Source organism: Vicugna pacos, chromosome 7, assembly GCF_048564905.1.
Source record: "Vicugna pacos chromosome 7, VicPac4, whole genome shotgun sequence".
Classification (NCBI taxonomy): domain Eukaryota; kingdom Metazoa; phylum Chordata; class Mammalia; order Artiodactyla; family Camelidae; genus Vicugna; species Vicugna pacos.
This window is the reverse complement of record NC_132993.1, coordinates 74,387,739-74,415,192: the sequence shown is the minus strand read 5'-3', so window position 1 is coordinate 74,415,192 and position 27,454 is coordinate 74,387,739. Positions and strand designations below refer to the sequence as shown.

The window sequence follows — 27,454 nt, the reverse complement described above, 5'->3', positions numbered from 1 at the left end:
TCGAGTTCTTTTTAAGCTATAAAAGACTCCTCCATCTCCCAGCAGCACAGGCAGACTCCTGAGGCTCAGAGCAAGCTGCTGACTGCTTCTCTCCTCTGGTTCTGCTTTACTCCTTATCCCTTCCTTTGCACCATTTGCTCACCAATGACCGACCAAAGGAAATAGATTGTCCTGCCTTTGTCAAAAACATGGGAATAATTAGTGCTTGATGAAAGATGCTGAGTTTGGAATACGGTGAATTTAGGCCCCACCAACCAGTTTACAATAAACCCTAAACCCCAGGAACAGAGTGATGCTTGAGCAACACTGGTCATTCCAATGAGATGCACGGTGCGCGCACGGGTGTGCGTGTTTGCCGGCTCCACCCTTATGCCCTCCTGTCCCTCTGGAGAGTGTTGGCAGCACAGCCTAAGGCTGCTCAGACGCAGCTGTGTCTGTTGGGCCCTGAGAACAGAGTGACTTTACCAGAGTTTTCAAAATCTGAAAAGGATAAATCATTCTTTGCAGGAGCTCTTGGAAGCAGAAAATCGCCAGCTGCCCAACGGTGTTTACACAACTGCAGAGCCGCGTCCAACTGCCTACATCCCAGAGGCAGAGGCCACTCTTCCTCTGCCGAAACCGTATGGCGCTTTGGCTCCTTTTAAGCCCAGTGAACCTGGGGCCAACATGAGGCACATAAGGAAACCCGTTATAAAACCAATTGAAATCTGAATGTGGGAACCAATCCAGGTTCCTCAAGGAGACACTTCAAGCAGGCTTCTTCGTATCCACAGCTGGAAGATGTCAGCAAAATAGCCCTAAATTACAGACAAACTTGATTTCCACAGTTACCCAACAGAGAACAACATGCTTCCTTCTTTCATACTCACCAGTTTCTTTCTTTTTCATTCTGTCTATCGATGACCTTTCAGAAATACATAGTAAGACTGAGTGCTCAAAAAATGCAATAAAAATAAATACCTTTTCAACAAAGTACAGAAATCAGCAGAGTGGTCTTTGTTTTTTAAAGCAAAAAAAAAAAAAAAAAGCAAATCCTGTTTAATATACTCACTTTGAAGAGAAAAAAGTGATTGAAAAGAAAAATATCCAAGTATCCCAGGGGCATAACTCACTTTGTTAAATAAAATTACATTAGAAGTTGATGTCAGGAAATCTGAATTGAGTAAATAGCAGTAGGGAAGCTTTTTTAAAGTAATGTTATGGTGATTCTTTTATAAATAATCCTTTTGTGCAAAAATAATTATGCCCTAATTCGTCTTTCTTATAAATCTAGATTTTTCACAATATTATATGCAAATTAACGTGTGATTAAGTTTCAATACCAGATTTTTCAAACCTTCAATGAAAATACTTAAAACTGCGTGTGAACGAGTTGAAAATAAGACTAGTTCCACTTATTTCATCACTATTTTTATTGCATTTCACCCAAGTATATTTTCCTAATCTTATTTATTTTCTCCTAGGAAAATACACAAGTAGATTTGAAACCTGTGGTTTTACATTCATTAATATGCTCAAACTATTGTTATTTCATATTGTTATGTTACGAATTTTATTTCACAACTCTGGCAGTGAGAAATATCACATTCTTTTATTTTGCTAAATCAAACAAAATCTGTTCCAAGCCCCCATCATGAAAGACTGGAGGGAAATTAAACCTCATTCTCAGTCTACAAGTCCTGAATCTAACCTGATGGCTTTGTGAAGTCGTTAAAAAGCAATTCCTTGGGCGTGCCTGTGACAGGTACCACTGTATAAACTGTGTGGTCAATGCAAAGAAACATGGCACACTTACACACAGTTCCCTTGTTGTAAGAATCAGTAATCACATTAGGGATTCAAAAAATAAACACGTAGGAAGTTTAGCAATATGAGAAGGAAAAATAATTTTTAAAAATCGCAAAGGGATGGGTGCTTAAATATTACAATGTGCGCTCATGGTCCAGAGGACAAGGGTGCCACTGTGTGCTGGAATGACCAGGGATCACAGTCAGTGCAACTTTTTATCTGGCCTTAAGCATAAATGAGATTTTAAGAGTGCAGAGGGGATTCCAGGTAGGGGAAAGAGCCTAAGCAAGGACTGGAGGTGAGAAGACAGCAGCTGTGTGCAAGGGCCGGCAAGCCAGCCTGGTTGCAACAGGTTGCTCATACTGGGGAATTGTATTTCAACACCAGGATTTGGGAGATCTTGAATGTAAAGGAGTTTGGATTGTATACTGTAATAAATGGCAAGTTAATGAAGAGTTATGAGCCAAGAGGTGACAGGATCAAATGAGTGTTTATCTCAGATATGCATCAGATGAATTAGACTTCAGAAAGCAACTGAAACAACCCAGGTGTGAAAAGCAAAGCATAGGGAATGAAAAACAATGACCTTATCAAGAGGAAAAACCAGTGCTGCATTGCTGTTGTGGCTTCAAGATTTTGAGCCTCAGTGACCATGAAATAGTTGCCCCAAAAGGGAAACTCTTTAGAATAAGACAATTTTTAGAATACAATGATGGTTTTAGAAAAGTTAAATTATTATACTGCTAGTGGTATTTATAATCATTAGAATTTCACAAGTTCACTAAGGGAAACAGCATGAAGAGAGAAAAGCAAAGGGTTATGGGCTGACCTCAGGCAGCAACTGTATTTATGATCAGAACAAAGTCACTGTAGAAGAGAGAAGCAAAAAAGGAAACGTGGGAGAACTCACTAGGCGTCATGGGGGACTTTGGGGAACATGCTCAGGGACTCCTGAATCTTGGCTGGAATAAAAATGCTACCTTCAAAGAATAAAGGAGTCAAGCTGAAACGTTCGGCTTTTTTTTTAATGACAGGACATTACCACATCAAACTTTTATAATACAAAAATAACTTTACAGTATTAAATAGCGTTCCATCTGAACCATCACAAAGGCAAATCCTACTGTATGTATGTGCAAAGTGTTGTATGTCACAGACTTTTCTGTTCTGGAACTAGCAGGTTTGACTTAGTCCAAATTCAGTTTTTGAAAAAGTTTCCTTCTTCCAAGTAGAGTTTTTAACCAACATTTAATTTTTCTGCTTGTCATACGTTATTTTCAATGACACATCTAGTTTTTGTTTGTCTAAACACTGTTCCTACATTTTTAAAGAATATTTAATTTCAGGGAGTACAATAGAAACTAGCTTTTCGCCTCTCAAGCCACGAGGAAGATAAGCCACTAAGAGATCATTCATGCCACTGCTTGGCCCCTTGGACAGGCTGTCATTTCTCTGTACTTGACCGCTTACCTGCTGGGCGAAAAAGGATGAAGCATAATCCAGTTCCGAGTGAACAAGTACCAAACTGAAAATCAGAGGCTCAACAATGCACTCTGATTTCGATTACCAGTTTATAATAGTGCTAAAGAATTCTCAACAGGAGAAGAGCTAATGAGCAACATTAAAATACTGGAAGCTCATAGAATTTCATTTTCTCTTTTATAAGCCTAAAAGCATTGTGGTGTGTTTCAGAGCCGCTTCCTCTACAAATTTTGCATCCACATTGTCATGTCCTTCAAAAGCATACAGAGCTGAAAAGAAAGGGAGAGGGAAGAGTTATGATGAAGCCACAGAACATTTATAACATTGTGCCCACACCTCATTGAATTCATAATTATTTCATATTTTAGTAAAACACACTGTTCTGAGAATGTGTTGTTAAAATGTACTCAACCTGAGCACCATGAAAGGCCATTCACACCAACCAAATGGGTTTTTAACCTCAATCCTTTTAGAACTTGAAAGGTGTTTTATTCCTTTGGTAATTTACTCTGGGTAGTAAAATTGTGTATTGCTAATTAAAACCAATTGCAATAAGATCCTACTTATCAGTAAGGGATATTTTGGCAAGAAAAGGGTACACAGAAGTGAGCAGGAGCTGATGGAAGTGAGGGGAAAAACAGGAAAACCCTGAAAGCAGAGGACTGACTGACCTGGATTGGAGGACTCGACATCTGTCAGTATTTCAATGAAGTAGTTCAGAGGCAGAAACTCTAAACTGAAAGATGACTTGTCCATCACAGAACTCCGAGGCTGAAAGAGAAACCACTCTGGTATCAGTTGATTCTCCAAAACAAGCACAGACTTAAAGTGATGAGAACGACCATTGCTGCCCATATGGATAAGTTGAAATGGGTGGTGAAGAGACTCCAGAAAACGTTTGGTGGGGCTGTGCTCCACACGGACTCACCTGTTTGCTATAGTCTTGAAGCAGTCGCTTTACATGGTTCCGGGAAATAATGTTAGAACTCATAGGATGATCCCAAAGTCGACAGATCTTCTGACCAATATGCTGTTTTAGTAAATTGAAAAATATTTAGAGGAGGGTTTTTAGGGCAGTGAAAATACTCTGGATGATACTACAATGAGGTATCTCCTTATACATTTGTCCAAACTCACAGAATGAACACCACCAAGACTGAGCCCTAATGTGAACTAAGGACTTCGGGTGATTGTGATCTGTCGGTGTAGGTTCATCCACTGTAACAAATGGACCACTCTGGTGGGGGGTGTTAATAATGGGGGAGACTCTGCATGTGTAGGGGGCAAGGAGGGTTGTGTGGGAAATCTCTATACGTTCCACCAAAATATTAAGTCAATAATAACAAGATGGAAAAATACAGAGAGGAGAATATAGCTCACACAGCATTAATTCATCTCGTATCTGCTCATAATTTTAAAAGATTTATTCCAAAGCAGGTAGTTAGTCTAGAGGACAGTCTCTGTATGGTTAATGGCGCTTGGAGAAAGGCCATTATTTCCTATGAGGTATGCTTCTGAATTTTGCATAAATGTTCCTTTAAATGCAACTTTCCCTGAGGAAAGTATTTTATGCATTGATGTTGCCAAACTCTTTCTGAAACGCAGATCATCTGCTACCTTCAGAACTGGGTATCTGTATGCCAACACTAATGATATGTTGATAGGAAGCTAAAGCTTGTTGGCATGTACTCTGCCAGCGTCTTGCCCAGAAAATTTTAATTCCCTAAGAGTATAAGGCAAAAAAAATCAAATTTAGAGATGAAAGTAAATGTTCGGAGACATTCCCCAGAGAGAGCTAGCCATGGAAAATAAGCTTTGTTTTCTATTCTTGCCTTTGTTTCACTAAGCCTGTGAGGGCGAGAGGGTGTTACAAAGCACGACAATTAGGTCCAGAAAGGCAACAGACATCCCTTTGTGGAAGGATCGTGCCAGAGATACAAGCGCTCGAGGTATGTAAACAGCACAGAGCCGGCCCCGGCTCTCAGGGCCAGGAGGTCCGCAGAATCAGACAGAGGCTCTGAAGACCTTGCCGTCAAATTTCTTAATTTCACAGCATTTCTGACTCAGAGATCTAATATCCCTCACAAAACAAGGAGTGCCCTTTCCCTCGTGTTTCTCATTTTTCCTTCAGCTGGGGAATGTTTTCCTGCCGTGGTGGAAACAACAGTGGGAGGAAATGCAGTTCCAGAACCTTCTGACCTGACCTGTATTTAAATTTCTTATCAGTTTAAATGCTAAAAGCACATGTTTCCCCTCTGCCTCCCGTCAGACTCACAGATGTAAATATTAGAGTGGTTTCCTAAGAGGAGAAAGCGGCTAAACGTTCTAGGCGGGCTCTGCCAAGGCAGCACAGGCCAGAGCGCGAGCACGCGCTGGGCCCGCGGGAGCAGCCGCAGCAGATAGACAGGGTTTCTTGGAAACGGCCGAAGAGTGAACCGATTCAGCTGACTTTAGCCCAAAGCCAGTAAATGCTCTTCTTGCAAGAGGAAAGTGAAGGAGGTAAGTGCCAAGGCTTAGAGAGTAAAATGTACTTCAGGATTACCGGAGGAAGCCGCACGATGATGCTGAATTTTAGTTTTTCGTTTTTCTCTGTATTGTCCAGGTCTACAAGAAAGTTAGAAACTGGTAACATTTTCAAATAAACTTTCCAAATAAAGCAAAACAAACAGGAAAAAAAAATCCCAGAACTCTTCATTCTGACACCTGAGCAAGCTCTTACTTCAGTGGTTCATTCTGATAACACATGTCCCAACCTTGGATTCCAAGCCAAGTCTAACAATGCTACGAAAATATGAGTTTATTTCTCTCTGAATAAAGAAAAACAAAGGATTTCTTGATGAAGTTGCTTCTGTATACCGTGGAACATGATTCCATATTAGGCTTCCAGTCATAAAGCAATTTTACTTTGTGTTAAAACAGTTAAAACAGAAGGCATCTTGAGGAATGGCAAATAATTCAATATATATTAACAAAATTCATCTATAAAATATACCACAAGTGAATAATTTAGCTGAGAGTCATCACACTACAGACCTTATTTAAAGTTCAAGTCTCACTTTGAGAGGACAGAGTTAATCAGCTGAAAGGAAGCCATTTCATGACATTTTCTTGAGAAATAAGCCTTCAGTCTCCTCTCCTCAAGTGCCTTCATGTACAGAAAAGGAATCTAATAGCTGTGTGTGGACTGGGAAGTCCTCGGGGTCCTCCTGCAGGGCTAAAGCACTTTGGCCCAAAAGATGGTTACAGGAAATGAACTGGTCTCAGCAATTACCAGCTGCGTAATTGTGGAGCCCACTGCAAAATGAAAATGAGGAGCTCCTGTTCAGATGTTAAGAATATTAAGATTCAATGCAGAGCATTAAACCATGTGTGTGGCCCTTCTGAGGGCAGCAGGGCCCAGGGTGGCCACACAGCTCGCACACCCACAAAGGCAGCCCTGGCGGTGCTCGGGCTGGAACAAGCCCTCTGGAAAACTCCAAGCCCCTTACCTTTCATGAGCCTTGTGACAGCTGTTTCCGTGAGAAGCAACACTCCGTTGTCAATGTAATGCAGCAGGTTATGCAAAGGGAGACAGTGGACGCCAAGGATGGTGTGCAGAGTGTGAAAACCTAGGACGAGAGACCCGGGAGGGTAAACATGGTCAGAGACCAGGGGGAATGGATCTCGCCATGGCGATAAAGTACTCAGCTCAGTGCCTGGTGCCTAGAGTCCAATAAATGCTCCTTGAAGACAAAGTCTAAAGTCCCTTCTTTGTATTATCACAACTAAGTACTCTGCTGGGTATGTAGTCAGTTCCCAATAAGCATGTATTCTCTCCACCTTGTAAACCTTCCTGGGCAAAAAGAGTGCAGGGTCTGCTGTATGAAAAACGGTTTTATAGTTTAATAGGTTTGTAATTCTACGGTTAAATGGCAAAATAGACAAATTAACAGAAGAGCTTCAAACTCTAAATGCCCAAGCTAAAGGGCTGATGGATGGGGACCATTTTGCTGAAGGAGAAAAGATTTGAACCAGGAGGGGACAGTTTATATGACTAAGCTCTGGGTATGCCCTAGAGAAAGGCTTTTGGAGCCTCTTTGGACTAAATCACGGAAAAGAAGAACTAAAATGATATGGTCTGATAGCAAATCCCTAGGAGTTCGGTAGAAAGGTCCTCTCTCAAACTGAAGTCTCATGGACATGGCTACCCAAAGTCTCACAGAGCCAGGGCTCTAACAACACTCAACACTAAGCGGTGAAAGCCATATCTGTGGGAGAGAAAAACATCAGATCAGGAGAGACTCAAAAGAGGCCCCTGAAATACTACTCAGCCATAAAAAAAGAATGAGACCGAAACATTGTGCTGTGCACCAGAAATGGACACAACATTGTAAACTGACTATACTTCTATAAAAAAATTAAAAACAAAAGTCTGATACATTAAAATAAGAATGAAATAATACCATTTGCAGTAACATGAATGGAACCTGAGTTTATCATATTAAGTGAATTAAGTCAGACAGAGAAAGATAAATATCATATGATATCACTTATATGTAGAATCCAAAAAAAAAGATACAAATTTTATTTACAAACCAGAAACAGACTCACAGACATAGAAAACAATGTCACCAGAGGGGAAAGAGGGGAAGGGATTAAACTGGGAGTTTGGAATTAACAGATACGCACTACTCTATATAAAACAGATAAACAACAAGGACCTACTATATAGCACAGGGAACTATATTCAATTTCTTGTAATAAGCTACACTGGAAAATAATCTGAAAATATATGTGTATGTATATGTATAACTGAATCACTTTGCTGTACACCTGAAGCTAACACTGTAAATCAACTACACTTCAATAAAAAAACAGAATAAAATAAAAAAAGAATAGCGCCCTTAGAAAAGATGGCATGGGGGAGGAGCTCTGAAGGACAAATGCCATTCGTGAGAGTGGAAGTGACATGAGAGGACATACAGACTGGAGACAGCACAAAAAGCCAGGTCCAGCCCAAGGAGACAGAGGCTGGAATCGCACTGTGCTGCTTCCTAGCTGAACATGACGAAGCCTTTCTGAGCCTCTGTTTCTTTGTCCGTAACGTGGAATCCCTGGTACCTTTCCCGCAGGGCTGCTCTGAGAGCCAGAGCTAGGTCTCTGGGGGAGCCTCACACGTGGTACAGCAACGGTGACCAGCACCAAGTGGGTGCTGAGGCCTCTCGTCCACGCCCCGACCCACCTGGTCCTCGCACAACACCAGGAGGCGGGAACCACCTGATGCCCAGTTTATAAATGGGGAACCCGAGGTTCGCAGGAGCTAAGAGATCTGCCCAGGATCATATAAATAGAAAATGGCAGAGCTGAAACCTGGACGCAGGCTGTGGGATTTTAGCCTCGGCTTTTAGCCATAACATCATCCCGCCTCGATAACTGGTGCTAATGGGACAATATGAAGAGAGGCCCAAAGGTGAGACCGTACGGGGCACGTTCGGGAAAGATCAAATGATCCAGCTGAGTTGGAACAGGCATGCAAGAGGAACGGGGGGAGGTAAGGTTGGAAAGGTTAATTTATTCAACAAACCCCTTCTACCCACCAGGCAAGGGGCTGGGTGGACCACAATGAGAAAACCGTTTTCACGAGTGCCTCTCCCATCCACCTTCCAGTCTGATGGGGAGACTGATGATCAAATAATCACAAAATAAATATACATTTTAAAAATATGACTGAGAGAGGTGATTAGATAGGCTTACTGACCCTGACTGGCTTCCAACAAGTAGAAGTGAGTGCCAGGCTAATGAAAGGCAGGACATTTCTTGTATCCCACAACTGGCTCCTTAATTCCAAGGACACAGTCCTGCCACAAGATGATTTATGTCCCGCAGCTGCTTCCATTAACTCCAAGGACACACCCCAGTATCTCTTTATTTGTTCCTGCCGAAGTTTCTGTTTTCAGGACTGAGCTTCGAGGGAAGAGCTTGAAACAGCAAGTAATTAGCCCCACCACCAGAATGAGGATAATGACGCCAGAGCCTTCCAATAAAAGACCCTGCAGCTCGATCAGAAACTGGAGCTGTCTCCACTGGCTACCAGGCTGACAGCTCCCCACTGGATTGTTTTCTCTTCTCTCTCTGAGTGATAAAAGCAGTTCTTTTGTCACTTTGTCCCTCTGCCTCTATTGAGAACCCTTTCTCAGTCAGCAGGCAAGAACCCACATGTTTGGGGGGACTTGCCCAGCTACTTGGTGAACTTTCCAATTTGGGGGTCCCTCTCTCCTCTAACATGACCAGTTCTGTGAGGGCAAATTCCAGGGTGCTCTGAATGTATGTGACAGGGATTGAATGCTGAATGACAGCAAGGATTTAATGTCTAGTAAACTTTGAGGGGGCACTAAAGCTTTTCAGCAGGATGGTTAGGAGATTTGAGTTTTGCTTTTGAAATACTAACATGGCAACAGGCAGAGAAAGGACTGGAGTGACAGTCAGGAGGCTACTGCTGCATGAACCTGTGCAAGAGGGAGTGAGGACACCTACAGTGACGGCGGGAAGGGGTCTCAGGGTCATGGTGATGGGTACCAGCTTGGAAATTGATTGGACGTGGGTGGGGAATGACAAAGACTCACAACCTGATCTTGGGAGCCTCTGTGACAAAGATATGATGGCCAAAGAGCAGGGACTTGGATTCAGAGAAGTCACAGAGCTTTCCCTCTCTCTCTCTCTGAGCACATGAATCATGAGCAGTGGGGGACTTGGGTCCTACGTCTTGGCAACATCACAGGTCAGATAAAGTTCAGACTCTGCCCACAAGCAGATGTTAATGGGCTGACAACGAGATGAGTCTAACTGCTCTGATTCCAAAAAGTGATTTTACTAGCTAATTAACAACATGTGAATTTTCAAATAGATTTGAACAGTCTTCCCAAGATTAAAAAAAAAGTTATGAAATTATTTCTGAAGAAGAGTTTATAAAAGGCTGTTGATCCTATAAAAGTTTTCTGGATTCAAAACTCCTCTCTAGCCTTGTGTCCATGTCCTAAAGATCCCTGATGACTCTCATCCTCTGTCCCTAGGGCACAGTCCCAAATTCAACAGCCCAGTCTTGGCCTCCTCGCCACATGTCAGCTCTAAGCAACAGAGCAAATTGGCTAAAAGTGGGCATCAGTTCTGAAAGGGAGAACTTTTCCAGCCAACCCTAGTCCTCATCCTCCAGGGCTCCTGGCCTTCTCCAGCCAGGAAGGAGAACACGGATCCTCTTAAACTGCAAATGCTCCAGCTCTAAACCATGATGTCCTTTTTGCGGTTCTCATTCCCTTTCAAGCTACAAGTTTCTGCCATTTGTAACACAGACAGTTCTCTCTAGCCCAGGGGGCCTGGAAAGTAAGCCCACTTACTTCTGCACACACAAAAGATCTGTGTCTGTACAAACATATACACACCATCCACGGCACTTCATGTTAGGGAAACAAACATGTAAGAGAAACGGGGAAAAAGGATCTGTTCTTCTGTGCTTGATCCATGGACACGAGCCGTTAACTCTTACTCACAGTAATTCTCAGTCAGTATGATAACATTTTTCTGTGTTTTCCCTTTTATCCATCCCTGTGAAGGAATGTGTTCTGTAGAACGTGGATTTTTTGTGGTCTCTCAGATACGCTATTGTCCTCAGTGAGTCAGTTTCATTTACTTACCAAATGAGCTTGGATATCTATGGTGAACAAATCTGAAAGTGTCAATCCATTTCTCTACCAGGTATTTGTGTTAATTTGTGTTAATTAAGAATTTAAGCCAGAAATCCATATGTAATTTTCATGAAACCTCTTCACTCTTTCTAGAGGACACCTCACAATACATATTCCATTGGGATCATTTAAAGCCACCCATTGTCCTCATGAATGGTCACTTTCAGATCCCTGCAAAGTCCCAAGTCCTTTTGTATCTCCACTACAAGCACATCTCATAAGATCAGGTGTGTGGATAGAGAAAGCACTATCTGATATAGGTTCCAGACTGTATCAAATACATCACAAACGCAGAGAAGCTGAGATGTGCTGTGGGGATTTTCTGGACTCATGAATAACCAAAGTTTCATCATCAACTAATTAAATTGGAAAATAAAATTCAAGAGGCAGCACAGAATAGTAGTTTGGAGCACAGATTTTAGAGCCAGAGTCCCTAGATTTGAGTATTGGCTCTGATACTAAATAGCTCTGTGATTTCAGGTAAGTTACTTAACCTTTCTGTGCCTCAACTTCACCATCTATAAAATGGGAATAATAGTAAGTGGAACCATATGAAAGTGCCATCTTTCTTGGTCAAGAACTGGTGAATGTTGACAATTTAATGTGGTTCAGTTTAAGTTCTTATCACTTAGCACTGTTATGAAAATGAAATGTGCTAATTTATGTAAAGTACTTAGAACAGTATCTGGTACAAAATTGGTCCCATATACATGTCAGATTAAAATGAATAAACAAAGGAACAAATTAGTGATGGATAGATGGATGGATATGAATGAATAAATTAAATAAAACTGGCTAATACATATTATGCAGTGATAGCTATTACAAAGCTTAACACTCATTAGAACTTAAACATAATAAACATGAGGCAGACAGTTTATAGCAAACAGGAGCTTATTTGTTTCTTATAATGAATACTGATTTATATGCATATCTTCCCAATTAGACTTTTGTTAATTTTTGGAATGGCTCTAATTTCTAGCTCAGTACCAGGCCTGTAATCATTCAACAAATGTTTGTTGATTGAATAAACTATCGATTAAATGAATGATTGCAGACACATGCACAAAGGGTGTTTTGAGGCCTGATTTGGTCCTGTTTCAAAATCCTAAGGGAAATGTTTAGTTTCCACATAAGAATCAACTCAATTTCTGACACCCAGCCAGACCTATTTCCTTCTGAGTGTTAACCTTCTTGACCAGATAAACTAGACCTAGAGACATCAGAGAAAGATCTCCCTAAATCAACTCCACTGGTCCAAAATATCCTAGAAAGCTGCATGGGGACCAGCCTAGGCTCCCCAGAGTTGGTGACGATCTACAGTTTAGTTTAATACTCAGAGGAGATCAGGTCAGCAGACACCAAACTCAGGCCCATCTCACGATGACACCAGACACACAATTTCTCAGACTCAGGGGGTCTTATCTTTAAACTTATAATGTACCAAAGTCTGGGGACTAAGTGGAGAAGAAAGAACAAATTTATTACAACAAACTCCAAAAAAGCCGAGAACTTACCAGGAGGAAGAGGTAAAAACAAACTTCTAGTAGCTTCCAAAATCCTGGTCATGATGTGAAAGACAGCAAATTCAGCAGCACTGGCCCTCCTATTGCTGGGTCAAAGAGCAAAGCAGCACGTCAGCAGAGCAGCTCATTCTCTAAAAGCTCACTTGTGTGAGCAGTGGCTCTGAGTGCCTCACCCAGATGGAATTCAAGCTGACTGTGCAAGACTGTGCCCTATAGAAAGCTTCATAAATATGATGGTGACCACCAGCCTAATGCCTAGAATCTAACTAGACAGTAGGCACATAAACAATACATTTCATTAACTTAAATTCCCCTTCTTGGCAGGACTGAGCTCATGGGTCCCTCTCTCCTCATCAACCATATGCCAAGGAAAGAAGACGGGGGAAGTGCCAGGGGCATAACTTTAAATGCTGAGTACAGAGACAGAGCTAGGATAGATGCTGGGAGGGCTGATGAGAGTTACTTTCAATTGGTAAGTTTCAAAAAGACTTTGCTAAAGCAGGCAGTGGTCAGAGTTGTTTCAACTCTTTGTACACCAAGATAAAATAGAGCAAGAAATACTTGCGTACAAGTGGAGGACCCAGGGATGAAGATTATGTTTCCTCCAACTGGCTTCCAGTATTTGGCAAATAAGATCCAGCTGGAAGGTAAAGACAGTCCGTTAACCTCTGTTCATACCCTTTCCCTCAGGGGCCCCTAAACTCGCCTTCCATAGCTCTGGCGGGCAGGCACGTTAGGGCAGCTGGCATTCAGGCTGTGCCTAGACATAGAACCAGCCTTTCTGAGGTTAACTGTGAAGCACAAAATGGAAAGACTGAAAATGTGCATCAGGGTCTAACAGAGCACCCTCTGTCACTGCGGGCACTGCCGCAGCTGAGCTTCCCCACCGCTAACTGGCCCCACCACTCACAAGCACGGGCTCTCAATCAGGGGCCCTTGTCCATCAGAGAAGGTCAAGTGCAACAGGGTTTGCCCTAGAACTGTTATGTGGCAAGGATGACGGAGTCAACAGCTGACAGAAGAAAGGCGATTATGAATAGAATGAAGGTCCTGAGCATGGGCTGTGAAGTAAAACTTGTTCCAAATCCAGGTTCTACATTTTATCAGTTTGTCAGCAATAGGGCAGTCTCCGAGGAGCTGTCAGAGCCACAAACTCATGCATGCACCCGGAGGCAAAGGACGGGGGGCAATTCAGAAAGGGTCTTCACATGAGCACAGGCACTATTTATTCTCAATGGCATAGAATCTTAGTTTCTGTCTGGCTGAGATCAGGTAAGATAACATGTGAGTAATAGAATCAGGTTTTGCAGCAACTTCCTCAGACTTGTTTTATAAAGGCCACCCAGCCACCACCCTGAGAGCTCACTGGGAGACGTGGCTGTTTGCTGCTGGGCAGGGGCAGGCACGTTTGGCTTCAATCAGTGATCAGTGAGTCAGAAAGTCAGGGGCACTGAGTTTTCTGAGACTACATCTCTACCATTTCTGGTCGTGTGCTTCTAGGAGCTGTTAGCACAAATTAGTGTTCTGTGAGTTTTGATCCTTAGACAAAGGCCCTTAACACTCTGGAAGATGAAATTTAAAGTCAACAGAAAGATGATAGGTGATACATTAAGTAACTGTGAGCTATGAAAAGACAAAGAAAGCAAGCCTGTATCAACATGGGAGGATCAGTAACACATTCACAAAGTGAAGTCCTGGGTATGGTTCTACTGCAAAGAGTTATTATTTAAGAAAGTTTCAATGCCCTGCTTATAAATTTCAGTGTATGTGAATAGTAACCTCTCCTAATACATTAAAAATCTGAAACTCAAAATTTACTTCAGAAATTCAAATGTGTAACTTTAAAACAGATAATAATGACTACAATAAAGGTAGAAAACTTAAACATGAAATTAAATCAAAGCCATATCAAATAAATTTAACTAATCTTCCAGAGTTTAATCTTCCAGAGCCACACACTGGCTCATTTGTACACTGGCCCCACCCCAGCTTGGAGAAATGGAGCATTCCTTCTCTTTCTGTATATTTAAATACATTTTGAAATTTCTCCAGAATATTATTTTTAGGTTCTAAGCAGGATCGGGCCTCAACTCCCCATGCATTTCGAAAGACTCAAGACAGCCTCAAATTTCAAGCCAGCTACATCACTTCTATTTACACATGGACTAGTGTTATTAACCTGGATCACACAATTTCAGTGAGAGGCTACCAGGCAGATGAGCTGCCAATCTCATCACCAGACTCTAATAATGTGGTATTTATACAAGTGAGCTGGAATCTGGCCTAATTGGGCTGTAGGAGCTAATTAAGAATTGAAGTTCAAGTTCTCTAATGTTTGCATAAACCTCTATGTGCAGAAATCACTACCTATGGTTTAATAAGGATCTGGAAGATGCCAAGATGACACGTGCTCATCTGGCACCCATGCTGAATTCATCACTGCTCTGCGCTTGCATGAATGTATAACCACGCTGGGGGGGGGGGAGTGCAATAAATCACGTTCTCTTTGGTTTTGGGTTCTTTTACCCCCTTTCTTCAATCTATAGCACCGAGTATACTGGTTTGAGGATGAGAGAGTCCAAAAACCTAATTTGGAAAATATACTGAACCACATACTCGAAACTATACACCAGGGCAGCTGCGGCGGGTACGGGGAGAGGTGTGTAGGGGTTGGGGGAGGGGGTAGAGAAGAAAAAGCAAAACCAACCAGTTTTGAAATGTAGTCCAGAACCATCTGTTCAATTTTCTTCTTTTCTACACCCTGTAGGTGTCTCAAAAGATGGTCTTTTAGCTCAGACACCATCTGAAAACAGGATATGGATTAGATAAGTTACAACCTGCCCACTCACATCTGCAACTGGTTTGAATTCGATTCATTTATTAACACCCCTTATCAGCATGAAAGATACTGGATCTGAAGATCCCACCAGCAGAAGTGCATAACCCACAATGTTCCTTTGCTGGGTGTAAATCAGGAGGCCCCATCATTTTCCTCAACAGGAACTACTTATGATTCACCCAAAGCCCAGTGAGCAGCTGAGAGTCAGGCTCCCAGCCCTGCTGAGAATTCTCCAAAGAAGCCAGTGCAAGTCACTAGCTTAGCAGTGAAAGGCTTTGGGATCTACCAAAGGATTGACATCTAGCACTCCTGGCTCTGGAGAACTCACAGGAACAACTCTAATGACTATGCTAATGGGGGCCGGGGGCAGGGGGTCATGGTTTGGGGTGTTCGGAAGGACAGAGGCTGGAGTAAAAAGGAAATGCATCAGGTACCTCCCTCTGCACAGTGGCTACAGACATTCCTCACAGCCCCCGACATGCAATGATAGTGAAATACCTATTGTAGTGCCCCCTAAAGGGCTTGTTTCTATACCCTCCCTGTACTGATCATCCTTGAGGCTCCCCAGTCAGTGTGGCATTCCCAGCCCTCTCCGCCTTTTGCTTTCCTTTCTCCTTTTTTCTTCTTTTTTCCCCTCCCTTTTGCCTAGATGCCCTGCTTAGCTACAGATCCTCTTGGCTGGAAAAATCTTTGTATCAGTAAACACCATGGGAATTGTACAACTGATATCACACGTGTGTTTATCTTCTATTTTAGCAGATTTACATATACAATACTCTGGGTAAAACTTAGTGCTTGGAGTCCTGGGCCAAGACAGAGTGATAGATTATTTCAATTCAGTCTCCTGCATGTACTAATTGATTAGGCTTTTTTAAAAAAACATTATTTTTTTCTGGGTAAGATATAATGCATACTTTTTTGTGCATTTCAATTTTTCTGTAATAGCCATACAGATTAAAATTTAAATTGCTCATAATTCTACCATCTATATTAACATCTGGCTTTTTTAATTTTCCTTTCTCCAGTGTGCACACCCATTCTAATATTTAATAATATGCTTTTTTCATGTAATACTTTATCATTAAATATTCTTTATCACACTAGTTGTAATGGCTGCACAGTGTTCAATTTTATAAAAGTACTACAATTCAATTATTTATCCCCTTCTTATACATGTGGGATATTTCTTTACTATTGTCAATAATACCACAAAAAAAATCATTATACAGAGGCTGTTCACCATATCAATTTTTTTGTCAGGCTACATTCTTAGAAGTGGAATTTGTTGGGTCACGTACTTCAGGTTGTGGAAACCCTGCTGAAATGCCTCCCACTGTGTTTATGCTAATTTCCAGCTGCACTGCATGAGGCTGTCCAATCCCCTACACCCTGAACTTTCCTAGCATGATTTTAAAATTTTTGTCAACTTGATTGGCAAACAAACAAAAACACTTGTTCTCTTTGTCATCTGATTACAACAATGTTATACATTCTCTTTGTTCCCCTGCCCCTACTTGAGATTTTTTTTGGTATAAATTACTTTTGAAAACTCATTGGTCACAGGCTTTGTCCATTGCCCTACTGGTGTGTTGTTCTCTTATTGATTTATAAACTTTATAGCCAAATGTTAATCTTTTATCACATATGTGTTAAATTTTTTTATAAATGTTTTCTTTGCCTTTTTGTTGTTCTGCTTCTAAGTTTTCAATCTTTTCCTGTGTGTTTATGTTCAATAATACCCTCAAAGGCTTTCTCGATTTCAGTATAATTTAACTATCCACTTATTTTATTCAAATCTTTCACACAGTTTAATTTTTTATATTGGACTCCTTATTCTAATATTTCTGATCTTAATCTGATATTTCTGTGTGTTTATGGTATCAAGTGGTGGTATTCAGGGTAGGAAGACTCTAACTTAATTGTCTTTTCCAAACAGTCAACCATTGAATGACTGACTGATTAAAAATTATTTCTTTCTACACTGATTTTTAAATGACTCATTTATCATACAGTATTCAGATTTAAACTAGAGTCTCCTGTCTTTTTATACGAACCACATTGTTCCAATTATTGTAGGTCAACAAAGTAATGCCAATCCCATTCCTCTTTATTTTGTCAAGTGAGTCAGTCAATTGCCATAGAAATTTTATTGGCTTTTTCGTTGTAATTTTATTAAACCTAGATGCTAAGGATTTGGAAATTAAACATTGTTCTTCATTATTTTTTCTAACTGGTTAATTCTAACAAAAAAAAAGAAAATACAGCATCATCAGCTTACTAACTTGCTGTATTTTTTAATTTTTAATTTAATTTAAAATCTTATTTTATGATTATTTTCCATTTTCCCAGTTGATTGTTTGTAGCATTAGACAATCAGTATCTTCTTTTACTTCTGCTTCTTACTGCATTGGCTAGAACTTCCAGAACAATGTAAAATTTAGTGAAAATAGCAAGGATCCTTCATTTCTTTCTGCTTTTACTTTTTTTTATTGTAGTACAGTCAATTTACAATGTTGTATCAGTTTCTGGTGTACAGCACAGTGCTTCAGTCAAACATGAACATACATATATTCGTTTTCATATTCTTTTTCACTGTGAGCTACTACAAGATATCGAATATAGTTCCCCGTGCTACACAGTATAAACTTTGAAAGTCAGTATCTGCAAATCTTGAACTCCCAATTTATCCCTTCCCACCCCTTTCCGCCTGTAACCATAAGTTTGTTTTCTATGTCTTAGTGAGTCTGTATCTGTCTTTCTGCTTTTAATAGGAATGTCTCCAACGTGACATTAAGAAGGATGTTGATGAATGTGTGTGTGTGTATATAGATTGATATATATATATATACAGCTCAATCACTATGCTGTACACCAGAAACTAACACAACACTGTATATCAACTATACTTCAATAAAATTTAAAAAGCAAAGACTAAGAAGGATGTGGGCCGCCAGCACCAGATGCCTCTTTGTCTCAGTGACTAGTGTGTCCCAGGGGCGGGAGTTTACTTTCATCAGCGTTCAGCACCTGTAGAGACCATCTTTTTCGTTTCCTCTTTGACCGTGTGATGTTAATATATTCCTATTAAGCTTCCTAGAAAGAAGCCCACGTGACTATGTTGTATTTTCAAATTCACCACTGGAAAGTAGTTTAATCAAACCTGTGGTGTTTATATTCATACGTGAAAGTGGTCATTGTCAGATTCTGCTTTTAAGGTTACGCTGGCTTTTCAAAATGATTAAGAAGCTGCTCACCTTTTTGCAAAAATACTTTACATAGCATGAGAAGGACTTGGTCCTTAAAAGTTTGAAAAAACTAACTCATTAAATAACTTGGGAACTTTTGGGGAGATAATCTGACACTTTTTCCAAATTATTTTATGGTTATTGTGATTTTAGGCTTTTTATTTCTTCTTGGCTCAAGTATGGTCACTTCTGTTTGCCAAAGAAACTTTGTTTAACTAAACTTTTTAAGTGTATGAATATGAATTTCTACATATTTTTCCAGTATTTTAAAACTTACCATATCTAAGTTAACAGATTTTCCAATTCCTAAGCCTTCACAGTATTGAGAATATTTTATTAGACTTTTCAGATGTTTTTTTAAACAGTTTTTTTTAAAGATTTTTGTATTTATTTACCAGTTCTGTTCTTTAATTAATTTATTTTGATTTATACCTCTTCGGTCTTCCTAGCAGTAGGACTGAAGAAAAAATAATTTATTCTGTTGTATTTTAAACCCAAATACAAATACGACAGAGCTGTTGCTCTTTCCTGTTTTGAATACTCTCAGTGCTGTACATTTCCTTGTGATGTTTTATAATTACACATTTTTTGAGGTGACGATTAATACATGGCTCTCTCACAAGACTACAGATACCAAGAGGGCAGAAATCCTGTGTTGCTTATCACTAAACACACAGAACCAACAGCAGCTGGCAAGAACCATGTGTCGAAAGAACGAATAAAAAACAAGACCAGAATGAGAAGCACAATCTAGCCCTTCCCCTTGGAGCATTGCTCACCAGCACCCAAATGGCCCGCAGACCGCTTACCAGCCCCATAAGCAGCCTCTGGTGGTTGTCTTCCTCCTGGAAGAGGGGTGTTAACCTTGGCTCTGAAATTAAACAGAACAACAGTCAAGCAGGGTGGTTTTCAGGAAATGGGCTAGAAGGACAAGGCACTAGCCTGGGTTTCCCTTCTCTGAGTCATTGGGAAAACATAATATTTCCCTAATGAGATAAAAATTTTTCATACAGTGTGACCTGATCCTACAAGCTGGAACTTATCACTCAGGAGAGATGTGGAGAGCTCTGTGAACCAGAGAGAGGTAGAGACTGGGAAAGAAAGAAAGGAGACATAGAACACGTTCCCAACACCGACAGTCTCTGGCTTTGATTTCTCTTCAGTGAGAAGACTCACCACTGAGAACCTCTGCTTCACAGAAGACTGAATGACTTGGGTCCTCTCTTAACCCTAAGGGAGCCATAAACGCAGGTTCAGGGACTTGGTGGAAGGATCTCACGACTCCCTTCTACCTGACCCCAACTCACGGCTTACTGACCTGGGCGTTACTAATGAGGGGACCAGTCAAAGACTGTGGCAAATAAGAACCACCAGCACAAGTGAGTGGGATGAAAAGGTAACTAGATCAAGATGGACAAGTGGCATGTGAGGTTAAATCAAATGGCACTATCTCCACCGTGATGTGCAATGCACCAGCAGGACAGAGGGAGCGGGGCAGGCAGACACTGTCTCCAGGACGATCTGCCCTGACACCCCCCTCACAGCACCTTCACGTTGTCCTTTCCCAGAACACCTGGTCAGGGGCCGATGACCCACTGTGGGAGGGCATGGATGCCTCTTGACCCCTTGGGATAAATTCTATCTGATTCCCACACAACGTTCATGATTAAGATGAAACACTGAAAACTAGAGCCCTGACTTTCACAGGGAACGTTCTGTTTCTGGCAGTGATGACATCCTTCCTAGGAAACTAGCACAAGCAGAGCATGTGAGAGGCAGGAGCGAGTTCCCTGAAGTGCAGGGAGAGTGTGACCAGTAACGGGACGCAAACAGGCCTGAAGCACTGGGACAGAAGGCGCTCTAACAGGGCGGACGGGAGCAGTGGACACACAGAAACCTTGGCCAGACCTGCAGCATTCCCCACATTGCCAACCCCCTGCCAACAGACGGGGTGAGCCTGAACCACACACATTCACGCCCCTGCCTGACGGCTCCTGCCTGGTGCTGGTGGCAGGACCCCTGGCTTCAGGCCTGGACCTGGACAGCCTGGGTCCCCTGGGTGACGCAGTGACTTCTGGTTCACATGGGCTGTGCTTGCAGCTGCAGGACATTAGGGTCACCAAACACATACCCAAACATCCAAGCCCGTGAAGCAGAAGTGAGACATAAAAACAACAGCTCTGTTTTCTAAATGGAGGCTGACCTTCACGAGGTAAGACACAGTTCCCCTGACAAACCCACGAAAAAGCTTGTACTTGAAGATGCTCAATGGTCTCTTCCCCCAGCTTCACCTGGCTCAGATCCCCTTGTTTGTCAAGTCTTAACCTGGATCTCACCCCCTCTGGGAAGCCTCTTCCAACTTTTGTCCCCACTCCCGACCTAGCCCCTCACCCCCAGGGGCTATATAATGCTTGTCACCTGGTTTAGAAATTCTGGGTTAGCATTTCTTCTTCACACATTAAAGATAAAGCAGCGACTTCGGGTGACCTGCACACCAAGCACAGGACTGGGCTCGATAAGCACGACCCTGTTTCCTCTCATCCTCTCCTCATCCTTGTCCCGAGGAGGACAACGCACGAAATGGATAAACGGTTTGCCCAAGAGCACATGGGTAGCGGGTGTCCAAGCTGGAGTCTAAGCCTGGTTCTGTCGGCCTCTAAGCCCATAATCAGGGCTCTTGTCTAGAGGCGTCTTATCTTCCTGCCCCTGTGACCTGGCCCAGTGAGTGCCCAAGTGCTAACAAAATGAAAGGAGCATACACATCAGAGACCCTGGTCTGATCAGATGGCTGGAGAGAAAGCAGCCCCAGGCCAAGGGAAGTGGGCCCCGTGGGTACACCAGAGGGAGTGTTAGTCAGATCAGCTCTACGAGGAAACGGAAGGAAAACTAGAAGGCCAACAGTCAGGGACTCTTACAGGAAAAGCACATTCAGCCAATTGTCCCCGAAGGCCTGGTGCCAAGAGAGACAGGGCAGGAGCCAGGCGGCCACTCTGATAGGAAGATGTTAACAGTGCTGCCGTCACTGAGCTGGTGGAAGTGATTTCTCCGCCAACCCACAGTGGTCAGAAGAGCAGTGTTACCAACCAAACACTGACTGAAATCCAGAAGGCTCTATTACAGGTTTTTTCTTACCCAAAGTCTTTGCTTGTAGGTTAGAAATCACCCTACAAAGAAATTAGCCAATGTTATTCACACAGGAAGCATTATTATTAAAAAAGAAAGAAAGAAAGAAAGAAAGCCACAACACCATCCGAAGATATCCTGCTTTAAAACCCATAAAACCACCACAGAAATTGTTCTCAGGTTTCTAAAAACCTCAAAAATTTTAATCAGCTTGGCAAAAGCCACATTAGGTAATTATAAAATCTCAAAACTCTTCAGTGCAAACTATGACAATAATTTAGAACAATTGCAGCTCTCAGTTGTTGGAAATAATGGGAAGAGAAAATAGAACAGGGGTTGGAATGGGGCCTAGACTTGTAACACCCCGAGATGACTCATCTACCCAGAAAACATGCTTTCAAAATAAGAGCAAGCTCACCAGCCCGCTAACGCTTTTTAAAAAAATCAACCTACTGTCTGTGCCCCGCCCCCCCGCAAAGTGCTCAATTAATAAGAGTTTTCTTTACCACTTACTCCTGATAAATCATCCATCCCCAGGATGCAAGGCTAAAAGGTTGAACACGTAAACTTTTCCCACTAGAAACTCCAGCTCCACCATCTTGCTGAGGACACACAACAAAAGTAAGCTACTTCCTGAGAGGCAGCCAACAAAGTGACTGCAAAACATAACCATGTTACAGCTCCAACAACCCCTCATTTTACTTACTTTATTGCATTATCAAGAATATTCCTCACATACACCAGGGAACTTCTTTTTCCTGTTTTCTAGGAGTGAGAACACATCAGAGGCGTGGAAGGTGAAGGTTTTGTGGGTAACATTTTTCACATCGAAGTCATCATGCGAGATAGTTAACAGTTCGGAAAAAAGAGAGATTTTTCTGGGTAATCAAAACATCCAGATTCTTAAAAAGAAATTGTTAAAAAAAAGTTTTATTCTGAAACTATTACAGATTTACAGGAAGTTGCAAGTCAACTATATATTTTATACAACAACACTACAACTATAGCCAACAGTGCTACAGGGAGCTCTCATGTACGCTTCACCCAGTCTCCCCCAGCGTTTACATCCTATATGAATAACTTTAGTATGATGTCAAAGTGGGACACTAACACTGGTACAATGGGCATATAGTCCTGTCATTTTATCACATATGCGGATGCACGTACCACGGTGTACCCCACCATCAAGGTGCAGAACTGCTCGTCACCCCACAGTCCCCTCGTGCTCCCCTTTATCGGGGTCACGTTCACTCTTCTCTTTTCAACCATCCCTAACCCCTAGCAACCACTAATGTGAGAACACTCAGATTTTTTTCAGATCCATTTTTAACTATACCAGTAATGCAAGAACATATCTGAGATCCGGATGTTAATGCCACTTCTACTGTGAACATGCCGTGTGGGCCCCTTCACTTCTTTGCATTTGAGCTTCCTCTCCCAGAGAAGAGAGATGAAGGCAGCCCTTGGTCTGCCTACTGGGGATCAACAGCACCGGTGAGCAGTGCCTGGCGACTGATGTCGGCCTTCTTGTGACCTGAAGGCATTGCCAAACCTAGTCCACGCAGCGTCTGCCTCTTGCTTGGCTCTCAGGAACCCACACATACCTCTTCTGAGATCAGGCTGTGCCACTCTCTCCTGACCACGCCGTTGTTATAGTGTAAGTGTGGCTTGGAGTACTTAGCATATTCCAGGTTGGAGTTCAGTTTTTCCCAGTATCCCTTAAAGCTATGCACCTGTAGGAGACAGACACGTCGGTGAGCCTGAGAAGCAGGTCCTGTGGCCCAAACTACCCGGCCCACGCCATGCAGGCCTTGCTGCAAAGCTGGGCTCGCCTCACTTCCTCAGCAGTGAGGCAGCGTTTCCGAGTGAGTAACGTCCCATGAAGGATGGAATTCTTGTCCTGATCAGAATTCTAAACTAGACAGAGTCTTGCCTTGCTCTCTTCCTTTCGAGCCCCTTTTACACAGAGAGACAACTGCTCACTGGCCCACACCAGCCCGACTCCCTGGGTGAGGGCTGAGCGGGGAAGCCGGTATTGAACACATAGGGTCATTTCCTCCCCAAAGACCCATTTTCTGACTTCAGTTGTGTCAACAATGCCATGCTCAGTTAGGGAATGTTCACAAGATTGGGAGCACACAAAAGGATAGGATTACTTTCCCCCTAAGTTTATTTACTTCCAAAGGATCTTTTTCAAAACCCAGGAATCAGAAAGGTAAAAGGTGAACTTTCACACACACTTGTTGCATACGCCAAAACAGAATTTGCTGGCACCCATCCCTTCTAGGTCTCTGATGTACTGATATAATTGTACTACCCTGAGGCAAAAAGTACCCGTTATGTTCATTTTTGAATAAAATGTAATAGTAATACACTTTTTAATGTTGAAGGATATCCTGACACAAATTGTTTTTGTAAATCAATGAAGATAGATTTATGATTCATACTTTCTTGCCAAAATATATGCATTTAGAAAGGATTTGACTGGGGTCAAGGATGCAATGTGTTGCCATAAAACAAAGTGAGGTAATGCCTACTGTGGGAACGGACTTAGCTGTATTGCAAGGCAAAAAGAGAACTTAAAAAAAATGCCTCAATCTAGAAAACTGCCCTTTTGTTAAGTAAGAGCACAGCATCCAAATTCTTATTGAAATGACAGTCACAATTGGCTCAAAATGGATGTTGGAGTAAAGTGAATTATATAATAAAACCAACTTGCTGTTTTAGAAGCTTGAAAGGCCTGACCAGCCAACACCCATTCTCACAGAGACAGGAAAAGCTGCTTCCAATAAAGTGTCATTTCAAGAGGAAATCGGAACCTGGAGTCAGGGCCCACCACCCACGTGACCTAGCTCGCTCATCTTTTCTTTCCCTTTCCATTTATTTATGATGAATATACCTTTATCCACCCCCTTGGTCTTCCTCGTATTGAAAAAAAAAACAATAATGAAAGCAAATCCTGCTTCATTTGGCAGAATTAGGTCCCTGATTGGAAGTCACTACAGCTTTCTTGCTATTCTCCCTCTGGGTTCAGGTAACTAGTGCCAAGAGCCAGAAAACTAATTGGTGATGTGGTGACATCTAGTGGTCAGTTCTGCTATTACCTCTGTCTGCTCTGCCACTGGAGTCCCACCCCGAGAGGGAGGAACACTGGTGCCCTTATTCCTGTGAGTCGCTCTTCCTCTCAGGCCAAATGCCATCCTCCCGTCAGAAGACTCCACTCTCATACTCATACTGTGGGACCTGAGGAAAGATCTCTCCCAAAGTACCTTCTTTTCACTCCATTAAAAAAAAATCCCTTTCCTCATACCCTTTTCTTAGCTAAGAATAAATAAATAAAAAAATAAAACAAGACCACGGACAGGCTTCACATGGGCTCCTGAGCCCACTGACTATGTAAAATGAGTTGTGTTTGTGGGAGCAATTTTCTGGGAAGAAGATCTAGAGCTTACATAAGATTTTCAAAAAAAGAAAAAAATCCATGGCCCCAAATAGTTCAAAACTACTGAGTTAGAAGGAAAACGGATTCTAAGTTTTAAAATAAGAACTCACATTTAAATAAGGAACACTGTCAGCCAGAAGTCCCAGAAATATCTTAAATAAATGTGTAGGTCTTTCAAGGAGGTCCCTGGGCTGGGTGTTATGATACAGATATTCAGAGAGTTGAGAGAGAGAACGGTGGCACAGAGATCATTGTAAGTTGGAAGGTTTATCGGGAAGCCTGGGAAACAGGTAAGACCCACAGGATGAAAATGACAAAGGAAAAGAGAGGATGTTCCAGGTGGGGCTCTGAGGAAGTGAGCAAAGACTGAGAACCCAGAATGTGGATTCTGGGTTTAGATCAGAGGCAGAGCTTTAGAGAAAACAAGCCCCAGCACTTCATTCTCTGTGAGGAAAGTATCTGCCGCTAAGGTGTGACTCCCCCCTTAGCAACCACCTGGTCCCATCCCCGAGAATGCTGACTGGTGTGCGGTGTGACCTGAGCCTCCCTTATAAGTGTCAGACGTTCCCCAGGCAAGCTTAACGTTCAGCCCAGGCTGAGAACACTGCTTGAGCCTGTCCACGTAATCCTAGTCTCCCTCCCACCCTCAAATGTTCTTCTCTGGGTTAAAGGCTGAGGAAGAACCAGCTGTCTGAAGACTTGCAATTGTGTCATGAAATAACAGGAGACAGGGTTAAAGAGATCTTCAAAGGATCTCAAATGCCAAAGCAACAACAACACTCTCATTAACCCACAGAACAAAAGAGCTTTCAAGGTGAAATGCTAGATGTTGTAACATAGCATGGAAGGAAGAGGGCGTGTAAGCTGCACAATTGTACCCTCTCAGCCGACCTGGGAGCACAGAGAGCCTCTCCTTTCAGTCAAGGGGCTCTTAGGGAACTCGCTGGGTACAAAGCACCACACTCATCAGGGACAACAGCAAAGTGAAAGCCACCAAAGCCTAAGAAGCGCATCGGCAGCCCCTTGAAAAGAGCTCATAAAGCTTTAAAATACACAAAAATGCTTTCTAAGGAAAATATCCATGCATTTAGCTATTCTGGGAGACGCCGATGTTAGAAACCATCAGATCCTCAAGGAATCACCCAGAAGCATTTTCCTGCACCAAGGGGAGTCTTTAATTTTGATTTCAAAAAAGGAAAATTATTCCAAGTCTCTTTTTGAGAAATAATCTCATTTTGCCTCTTAGGATGACAAGAAATAATTACCAAATGTAGCCCATCACAACTATTAATTCAACAAAAGGACCAAAGGGTCCCATTAAGAGACTGCTGCCCATTCGTGATTTGAATTGCCAGTTGATTTTTTATTTTAAAGAATGAAAAGAAAGGAGGGGGAGGGGAGGAGGAGGCGGAGCCCTATGGTACTTACTGGCTCATCTGTAAACGACTGCCAGGAAAGAAAAAAAAAACCTGCCTTTCATTTCTGAAAGGCCCTCAGGCTTTGGTCCTACATTTGCTGATTAACCAGTATCTTCTTTTACAGAAGAGGAAGCCAACTCAGAGAGAACCTTTACTCTTCCTATCAGGGCTCAACCAGTGGAGGTAAAGCATCAATTCACCCAGCTCTTCAGAGGACACCATCTCAGTATCAGCTTTTACTTGCAGCCCAGAGAAACACAGCGACCCACTACCTGCAGCACAGTCAGGATGAAATAGAAACACCTATGTGTCCATAAAGCTAGTAAGGTACCATACCAAACAGGGCCATCCATGCACAGGATCAGTGACTCCTGAGGCTTCCTGTTCCTGTTAAGGGGACGGCATTTTGTGAGTGCCAGTTCTCCTATTTGTAAGAGAACTTCCTCCTTCTTCCCAAGTCAAGTGAAAAAATCTCTCTTCTTGGCCGAGCTGGGTAGTACTCTTAGCCGTTTTTAATGGGCTGTATTTTTTTTTAATGTAACCTCTTAAATACAGCTGTAACCTATTCCATCTCACAATCAGCTTATTTCCTGAGAAAGCCCACGCTCAGATAGTTCCCTCCTCTTAGCCTTAAGAATTAAGTGTATGCCTTCAACCAAAGCCATGAATAAGAGCAGCACATGGTAGTGGAGGGTAGGAGAGAAACAAACACTAGGATCCTTGGTCCTGGGTCTGTTCCTCAATTTCATCATCTGGGAAGTAAACCAAAGTTCCCTCCATCCCTACACATACAACAGGAATGAACTGACCAGTCTGGTGCTCTGTCTCTAATAAGTAGTGTTTCTTTATAACATCATAAAATTATGTTTTTAC

At 42.2% G+C, this 27,454-nt stretch overlaps 2 protein-coding genes across 7 annotated transcripts in view; one reads left to right on the top strand and one right to left on the bottom strand.

Moving 5' to 3' along the window:
• The window catches only part of CCDC146 (coiled-coil domain containing 146), a 103,770-nt gene extending 102,789 nt beyond the window's left edge, over window positions 1-981 (top strand). For all 6 annotated transcript variants that reach the window (XM_072965163.1, XM_031679591.2, XM_072965162.1 and 3 more), the window contains one exon: window positions 508-981. In XM_072965163.1, coding sequence (XP_072821264.1) covers window positions 508-711 — 204 coding nt within the window. In that variant the 3' untranslated portion in view covers window positions 712-981. The remainder of the gene's footprint in view (window positions 1-507) is intronic.
• Window positions 982-2,559: 1,578 nt separating this feature from the next.
• The window catches only part of GSAP (gamma-secretase activating protein), a 77,943-nt gene continuing 53,048 nt past the window's right edge, over window positions 2,560-27,454 (bottom strand). Inside the window, exons 20-31 of the mRNA XM_031679765.2 lie at window positions 23,326-23,454; window positions 22,428-22,486; window positions 21,731-21,762; window positions 19,408-19,469; window positions 15,222-15,317; window positions 13,084-13,154; window positions 12,506-12,600; window positions 6,759-6,878; window positions 5,813-5,874; window positions 4,199-4,300; window positions 3,942-4,041; window positions 2,560-3,539 (exon numbers count right to left, since the gene is read on the bottom strand). Coding sequence (XP_031535625.2) covers window positions 3,448-3,539; window positions 3,942-4,041; window positions 4,199-4,300; window positions 5,813-5,874; window positions 6,759-6,878; window positions 12,506-12,600; window positions 13,084-13,154; window positions 15,222-15,317; window positions 19,408-19,469; window positions 21,731-21,762; window positions 22,428-22,486; window positions 23,326-23,454 — 1,020 coding nt within the window. The 3' untranslated portion in view covers window positions 2,560-3,447. The remainder of the gene's footprint in view (window positions 3,540-3,941; window positions 4,042-4,198; window positions 4,301-5,812; window positions 5,875-6,758; window positions 6,879-12,505; window positions 12,601-13,083; window positions 13,155-15,221; window positions 15,318-19,407; window positions 19,470-21,730; window positions 21,763-22,427; window positions 22,487-23,325; window positions 23,455-27,454) is intronic.